This window comes from Rutilus rutilus (genome assembly GCF_951802725.1).
Source record: "Rutilus rutilus genome assembly, chromosome: 10".
NCBI lineage: Eukaryota > Metazoa > Chordata > Actinopteri > Cypriniformes > Leuciscidae > Rutilus > Rutilus rutilus.
Window position 1 is genome coordinate 28,314,663 of NC_140215.1, and position 9,284 is coordinate 28,323,946.

At 37.9% G+C, this 9,284-nt stretch overlaps 1 protein-coding gene across 2 annotated transcripts in view; it reads right to left on the reverse strand.

The window, feature by feature from the left end:
* Window positions 1-4,768, reverse strand: part of pde9aa (phosphodiesterase 9aa) — a 30,036-nt gene extending 25,268 nt beyond the window's left edge. The window contains exons 1-3 of one of the 2 annotated variants that reach the window (XM_084420986.1): window positions 4,539-4,768; window positions 278-348; window positions 125-202 (exon numbers count right to left, since the gene is read on the reverse strand). In XM_084420986.1, the coding sequence (XP_084277112.1) occupies window positions 125-202; window positions 278-348; window positions 4,539-4,601 (212 nt within the window). In that variant the 5' untranslated portion in view covers window positions 4,602-4,768. The remainder of the gene's footprint in view (window positions 1-124; window positions 203-277; window positions 349-4,538) is intronic. The other variant, XM_084420985.1, reaches the window with a different exon arrangement.
* Between the last annotated feature and the right edge of the window lie 4,516 nt (window positions 4,769-9,284).

Sequence of the window (9,284 nt, forward strand, 5' to 3'; positions counted from 1 at the left end):
GGTAAGATAAAATGCTTTGTGAATACGGCCCCTGATTCAGAAGTCCACTGCATGTGTATAAGGCACTTTTAAAGTTAAAAAGCATTGAATTTAAGTTTATGAATGGGATGGATTGCTAAGTTACCTCTCTGAGTTGTTTGGCATTGTGGGGTCGATGGAGACCATTGCTCCTGTTGAGTCCAGAAGGGAAATGGTTGTGTTCCTGTCAGAAGCAGACACATTCACTAAATATGGGAGCACTTCAAAAGTACACACACACACATGCATCATACTGTACCTGGAGAGCCCTGTGGCAGTGCAGAATAACTCCTTTATATCACATGGGCTGCAGAAACGGCTGAAAACCACCTGAGAAACACAAAGTCTGTTCAGTATCTCTAACACGAACTTATCTGCTTTGGGCCACTTTTGACTAAAATAAAACTTCATGCTATGTTGAAGATGAAAAAATCTGATCATGGGGTTTGAAACACAATTAATATTCAAAAAATTATCGATTTAACTGTACTGAAACTGCAATTTTGATCGAATGAGAACAACATTTGAAGGAATTGAGCTGGATAATGACACTAACTTCCACACTGAAAAATCAGCACTGCTATTGAACTGAAATGAATCAACATTAATGAAACTTCATCCGTGTAAAGCACTATATAAATAAGTTTATCTCCAAAAAGTGAAAAATGTCATTTCCATCATACATCATTGTGTGTGACAGAAAAATGTGGAGCTTTGGACTTGCCAACACAGGTTACATGACAATTCACATGGAATTTAAAAATGAATTTATTTCTGAAATAAAGTGATCAAACACTAAACAGTTCGGTAATGATACCTAATAAAGCATCAGACCGTGGTGTCAAAATCATAAAATTAATTACATTTCTTATTTTCAAATAGTCTCTCTGCTGCTCTCTGATAACTTTTCATTATCATTCCATTTAAACCAAATATAATGTATTCTGCGAATTTTCTAAAATGCATGGCATGATGGTAATGATTAAGGACAGTATTAAGGACAGCAGTTTGTTGTTATAAAATATTACAAATGGTAGACATAAATGCTAAATTAATTGAAAAGTTCAATGAACAATTTCTTAAAATTAAACATTCTGTGTGGGCAGCAAGCTCAAAAATAGCAGCAATCTTTCAAAATTAGGAAAAAGTAATTACAGAGATAATAATAATAATAGTTTAACGCCTTTTTTTTGTTTTTTTACAACTTTTTCTTTCAAATCATACATGGCAGAATCAGTGTGACTATGATTATCTTCCTGGTTTCTATTTATGATGCTGACCATTACAGATGATAGTTTACTGACTATTCGAGACTCTGCACAAAGCCAAGGCCAAGTGCTGACATCCATCATTCGCATGTAGTGTGAGTCCTCTGAACCACTTACAACACATGCAGCAGACACGGCAAAAACAGGTGACAAACACAAAAAAAGACAATGAAGGGGGTGCAGCTGACAGACAGAAGTGGAAAAAAGAGAGAGAACTATAATAAGACTTAGAGCTCAAAAGACAGATGAGAATGAGCAAAAGAGTGGGAGAAAGAGAGAGAAAGGGGGAATTGTTCCCTATAATACGACTGCAGGTTCTGAGTTCAGAGATATGAGAAATACTTATTAGTGTCTAAAAAAGAGCTTCTAATGGAGCACTTCGTCAAAGATGAAACATAAAACCCGCAACTAACAACCTTGGAGAATAGAGACAATAAAATGATGTACCACCAATCACAGAGCAAAAATAAATCAGCTATATTAGCTTCATTTTAGCAGTGGAGAGAAGTATGTGAGATTTTAGAAAAAGGCCCGAAGACATACAGTTGCACTAGTCTTGCACATTTTGCCACTCCTCCTGTAATATGTGTGCAGAAGGTGTGAGTGGATAGTGGAGTGGATACACACAGATCTGCTCATTAAAATGTCCTTTTGTTTTTCATTGTGTTCTAGGCTTTTATATGCTGATTATATAGTTTTTGTCCCATTGCCAAAGCTGAACAATGGCAAGCAGATGCGCATTTGTAATAGAACAAAACCCTGATATTACTCTAATGTATGCAAAGCACACTAATTTGTTGCAATTAATTATTTGGCCACATAACTTTTTTCATTATGCAGGGGTGTCCAATCCTGCTCCAGGAGGGCCACTGTCCTAGAGTTTACCTCAAACCCAAATTAAACAAACCTTAAACAGCTATAATCAAGGTCATACTAGGCATATAGAAACATGTTTTTCAAATATGTTTAAATGTTGTAAAATATAATATGTCATCCTTACCTGAAACATTGTCTTTGTATTTTTACAGTGAATTTCTGGCAACCACAGTCATTTGTTCCCCATTAATTTAACTGGATCATTTATAGTAGTTATGACACTTAATATAAAGTGTGACCATCAAACATACAGCAGTCAGATGATAACAACTGACTGTCACTTGGATACCTGTAAATGAACTGATTATATATCAGCCGTGTCTTATCTATTTAATTAGAAACATTTTTAAAGGAAATCAGACCAGCTGTTCACTTACAACCTCTTGACAGAATTGAGACAGACTCTAGAAAACATGATACTTGCTGAGTTTTATAATGCGGCGAAGCATCACATACAGGGTACTGTGTGAAAACTAATTAAAATGATCAACTAATAAAGAGTGTGAGTAACAGTGGAAGAGGAAATGTACAATTCACAAATGCAGATCAGTGAAAATTGTGAAAAATGATTCATATAGACTATTGCTGCGTCCCAATTTCGCTTATCCATCCTAAATAGTATTCAAAATTAGAATTAGTGTGTCCCAAATCGTAGTATGTATTCAAAAGATACCCGGATGGTCTACTTTTTCCGGTAAAAAGTGTAAAAAACGACAAACATGACAGATGTGAGATTGCAACTGTTAAGTGAAGGTTTAGATAAAGGGCTTTGAGTGATTAATGATCAGTATCTAACCTGACGAAAAGAGATTTATTCAATGTTATCCACATTATATTTCATCTGAAACAGCATTGTGAACTTTTGTAAAGATACATTTAGTCATTAACTTCTAAATGCATCATTATGCAAACTGCGGAGGAGAGTCTCCTCTCCGCATGAAAGACTCACGACTGGCAGATCAACGTGCTCCTACACTTCTCTCCGAAACGGTGGGAGATTAAATGAACTGAATGTGGAGGATTTTAACTGTGACAAGATGATTGACAGCTGTCCGTTAAAGACACAATTATGATGATGTAAGTACATCCCAAAGCTCGCCTGCTATTCTGGTACACACTCAAAAGTATGTAGCCTACCTTTTCTTCACAAAAGTACATTTAGGGCATAGTACAAGTAGGCGAATAGCGCAAAATTGAGAGCAAATGCAAAACCAGAAAACCTATAATGTAACATCAATAATCTCCAAGAGCCATATAGTCACAATATGCACATTTCTGGGTTTTCCATTTTGAAAAGGTGAGTTTTCACATAAATTTCTTTAAGATTTTAAACACTCTTTAAGCGAATATCTTTAAGTGCTAAATTTCACATTGTAATGGGAAAATGTAAACATTTTAACATGCACCAAGGCTACATTTTTCTATATCCTAATCATTTAACAAACATGTATTCATTACTTCAATAAGCTCATTGTTTCTGCCTTAAGTTAATACATTACTAACTGTGTGATTTGTATACATATCTGAAATACATAACTTGGACACAGTCACTACTGATAACAGATCTCTCTAAATTGTACATGCATTTTCTGTAAAGCTGCTTTGAAATTGTGTATTGTGAAAAGCGCTATACAAATAAATGTGAATTGAATTTAACTGAACTGTGCAAGGATGTACTTTAAAATAACAGCATTGACAGCTTCACAGTTTAGCTTTCTCATCAAGGTCATGACACAAAAAGTTGTTCATTAAAAAGAGAATTTAACATTCTTCTGTAAATTTAAATTTTGAATTGAATTTCCTCTAGTTCTCAAATATCGCTTTTCAATAATCAGTTGCTTCTGGAATAAAAGCATGGTAACAGGTTTCAATATTAAAGATTGATCCCTGCTAATAAACCAATCAAAACAAAAGATAAAGTGATTAAAAAGAGACACTTGTCCTTAAAAGGTTCACATTAAGTGGAGTTGTTATTTTAACTTTGTTTTATTCTGACTTTTTATGAAATTATAGATCATTTTATATCATATATATGTGTGCACTGTGTGTGTGTGTGTGTGTGTGTGTGTAGTAGTAGGCCAAAAATAACAGCACAGAATTAGTGTATAATAGTTTACCAAAAGAGAATGGAAAAATTCAAAATCCTTTACACACAACAAACCAGTTTTAGAGAAATCATTGTGTTTGAATATCCTTCAGTTAGCAAAAAAAAGAAAAAAGAAAAAAAAAGAGCAATAATAAAACATAAACATGAACCGACATATAATAAAATAGCTTTTAACTTTCGAAAAACAGTCCGTTCGTTATACTGTTTAGTCTTTTCCCCAACACAATGCCATGCATGTGGTGAGAGTTGCTCGTCTCTCGAGCGTTTACCTTCTGACTCCGTCCATCCACGTCCAGGTATATCACCCGATACGCCGAAGACGCGCTGCCCATCTCGCTCCACTCTCGCTCCGGACGCGGCCCTGGACTACCGGCTTCCGTGCAGTGCCTCCGTGACCGACCTAAGGTAAAGTTATGACTGTTTCTGTGGAATGGAAGAGATTTAATAACGCAGTGCTCATTGCCACTGATCTCTCAACTCATCGCCCCCCCACCTTCCCTCCCACTAGTGCACGCGCAAAAAGAGAAAAAAAGCACGCGCTCCCCTTATGATCTCCATAGTAACCGAGCCCTAAGAACGCGGGGATGCATTGTGTGAAACCAAAAGGGTCATTCATGCAGCAGTAGCCTATGCCTATAATGGCTGAAATATTAAACTCGCATTTTTTCATTCCATAAGATGTCACAACCTATTAGTTCGTTTTCTAATATGAAGTAAACATAAATGTGAAAGTAATTTCACTTATTTTCTTAGCAGATTTTGCCACGAAAAACTGCTAATTTATTAGAATAGCCACGAAAAACGGCTAATTTATCAGAATATGGCATTCCAAAATGTTATTACTGAGAAAGTGCAATTTTTTTAAAAAATGTGCCTTTATCAAAAACACTTTGTAAACATAATAATGACTTATAATATTTGAGAGCTGTCGGGTCGGATCTCGCGGGAAATTGCATAGCTACGCCATTTGCTGTGCGAAAAGTAGCTTTGGCTGTGAGTAGTAATGCCCTTTTCACAAGATGTAAAATAAGTCTTTGATTTCCCCAGAGTGTGTATGTGAAGTTTTAGATCAAAATACCCCACACATATTTTTATATAGCAAGTTCACGAGTTCACACTTACATACAATTAGAGGGGGGGTAAAGTTTAGCTAAGGCGTATTTGGCGTACTGTCCGGGGGCTCCCAAAACTTTTAGCCTTTTATGTTCAAACCGGATTCAGACAATGATGGAGAGACTCAAGAAGAAGTGACAACATGTAGAATACAACAGGATGTTTCTGAATGGTTAGTTGATTAATTTATGTAGCTTATGTGTAGTTATCTTCTAGTCATTGATTAGCATTTTCTGTCTTCTATCTATCCTGTTCCGGGGGCGGGGTTTATGTAAATTCTAGGGTTGATGATGTCACTAAAATCACCATTGTAAAAACAAACCATGTCAATCCGCTCCGAGAAGATGCCCCCATTTCTTTACCGGTGCCTCGAACCACATTCATCCACGCAGATGAGCAGAACTGAAGCAACCAAAACAATGTTCTTCCGTTCTCTTTTAACAGATAGAGGGCCAAAAGTTGCAATTGTAGCTGTGATCGATTTGTTTAAAACAAAACATGTTTTTAAATATTTTTAATCAGATTGTTTTTCTGTGTACTCAATATAACTCTCCAACATGTGAGTCCTTCCCTTTATTGTACAATTTCGTGCTTTAGAAATGTATTTTCTAAATGAACTACTTTCAATGACATCCTCCAGGAAGTGACATCATTGGTAGTTGCAAAGCATAACAGCACAAAATTAATTCTTAAAGACCCCCCTGTGGTGAAAATCAATTTTTAATGTTGTTTATATGTCCATGTGGTGTTTTTACAAGACAAACCATGTAGTCATAAGTAACCACCATTGCTGAGTATTTTCTCCTTAAAACTCCAGTGAACCAAAGAATTTTGAAATCACTGGTGTTTCTGACGTCACAAACTACCCTTGTAACCAATCAGGTCAACGAGTGGATCTCTAAGCTGGTGTGAGTGAGTGGAGGTTAATTAGCATATTCATAGAAACGCGTATACTAAATGAGGCAAGGGTGTAGTTACAATCAAACTATTTTAAGGCATGAATATTTAAATATGTAATTTTGGTGACTAAAGATGAGTTTTAAGGGATAAAATGATTGACTACAGAAGGGCCTTTAACATCTTTAAATTACAATACAATTTTTTATTAAGTTTAAAAGGCATAACGGGAATAACCCTAACATAATGTGAGAACTGCTGGTACACGTGATGGCAGAATAAAGAATTCATGAAGGTGAGTCTGGGTTGTGGGCGATGAGGTGGCAAAATGAACAGACGGGGTTCAGCGCTGGAGTCATTCAGGGGAAGCGTGTGATTCCCTGTGGCAAATCAAATGAATCATCTGTTAAACTGTAAGGACCCGAGCTCTGAAACACACTCATTATACTCAATTATATTCATGTATGAATTCACCCACCATGGAGTACTTATCCTTCCAAACATAGACTCCTAGAGTATTTGTATCTGTTTTGTTGCCATTGACTGACTGCCACCTGTCTGTGTATGTGTGCACTGATGACGTGTCACCTGCACATGGACACTCAAAGCACTCGATGACTCACACTTACTTCTTAAGATGAAACAGGTGTCTGTGTGGCTGTATAATATCTTATTATCTACAGCTCGACTGGTCATTTATTAATTCATTTAGTAAAAAGTAGCTTCCACTCTTCTGGAAAGGGTTTTCAACAAGATTTTGGAGTTTTTGGTTTCTGTGGGAATTTTTGGCCATTCATCAGAGCATTTGTGAGGTCAGGCACTGATGTTGGAAGAGAAGGCCTGGCTCACAATCTCCGTTCCAGTTAAACCCAAAGATGCTGGATGGGGTTGAGGTCAGGGCTATATGATGACCAGTCAAGTCCTTCCACACAAATCTCATCCAACCATGTCTTAATAGAACGTGGTTTGTGCACTATTCCCCAAACTGGAATAGAAAAGGGTCTTTCCGAAACTGTTCCCACAAAGCATTGTCCAATAAGTCTTTGTGCGTTGAAGCATTAAGATTTCCCTTCACTGGAAGTAAGGGGCATAGCCTGAAAAACAGCCCCACACCATTATCCCTCCTCCACCAAATTTTACAGTGGGCACTGTTCAGGACCCAAGGACCAGATGTTTGAAAGAAGACCCGGAGTCAGAATTATAATAAATTGAAGAAAAGTTTTACTGAAGATAGTTTGCAGTTTCATCAGCAGAAGTCAGCTTCAAGACTCACACAGGAGTTTAGGCCGCCCCGCTTACGGTTAGCCTGGAAATCCAGACCTAAATCTAAAAGATTAATGGTCTGGCGTCGACTAATGAAAATCACCCAGCTCGAGGGGCAGCACCAAGCATGCATTTGAAAATCTCACTGCACACAATTGGATAACACCATGACTAATCACAACAATAAGCCCCATACGCTTAGCTACCAGGGGAGCTAACTTGTAGATTAGACTCTTACCGTATCCGGTCGGCAAAACAGCAAAAACATCCTTCTTGCAAAGGAACGATTCGAGCGGGGTCCTCTGTTCCTGTTTTAGATAAAAAGCCAAGTCTAATTCGTTCATTGTAGCGGCCAAAGCCGTTTCAAACAACTGGTATTCATCCATAGCCATCTTAAAATGTTTACTAATACTTTGACGTCACATCGCTGTCGTCATCGGTTTAGCTCGCCTCTGGCCCGCATATATCAGATAACCCGATGTGATTGGTGCAGCTCAGATCGAGAGGCATATTTAATGAGCATCATTACTCGACACCAGAGTAACTCGCTGAGCAAATTCAACTTGTGCTCTCGCGAGAACTCTGGATTACCAGGGTATCTTACAGTTACAAAGATCACAGATATACCCTTCACCAAGGTCTAAGCTACGTCCTTGCTTCAGGTTGAATGATTCTCATTGGCTAGGAAAAAGATAAACATAGTAATTTTCCACACATACAGATAGAAGAAGCATATCTCCATCGATTATGCAGCTGACACTCGGACCCTGAAGTTAGGCACGTCGTGACCTTCCAGGTCGCAGATTTGGGTTGCTGGGCGCCAACATGTCCAGAACAAGTCAGTCAATCTGCAATAATGCCAGTGGTTCCTTAACCTGTAACCAAGAAGACTTACACACACACACACACACCGACACACAGCTTTTCCAAGGTTGGATTTGGCCAGGCTCTAACTATAAACAGCAGAGTTTTCTCAAAACATCAAGGTAATACTTTTCGTTCTTTCTCTGAAGGAGAGCTACACTGTAGTCTAACTTGAAAGTAAGGCTTTAACAAAGAAATGATCCCTTAAACTATTGGCTTCAATGACCCTTATATGTTTTAACACGTTGAAGACCTTACTCAAACACAAACCAAGTCCCTATTTCATTTCTGGAAGCCGGGCTAAATACTATTAAAGCACTATTACTGCATTCAGATATCAAATATAGACATTAAAGAATACATGAAAAGAACATTTCAATAATCTTCTATAACAAAATAAAATCTCCAGAGAAGTCGTTCAACTCATTTGATATTTAGAAGGAAAAATATTGATTAATACCTTGATTATAATCAATCATTACATATACATTGTAGCAGCAGTGGATTCCAATTCACCGCCTTCAGCGCAATGCAGTCAGACAGGTCATGTTCAACTGGTTTCTGCCAAACCCAAATTCGCCCATCAGACTTCAAAATACAGAAGTGTGATTCGTCACTCCACAGAAAATGTTTCCACTGCTCCAGTGGCGGTGTGCTTTCACCACTCCATCCGACTGCTTAGCATTGTACTTGGTGATGTGAGGCTTGCATGCTGCTGCCCGGCCATGGAAACCCATTCCATGAAGCTCCCGCTGCAGTTTTTGTGTTGATATTAATGCCAGTGGAACTCTTCAGCAATGGAATCAGCAGAGCGTAGGCGATTTTTACGCACCATGCGCCTCAGCTCTCGGTGAACCGCTCTCTGACTTTACGTGGTC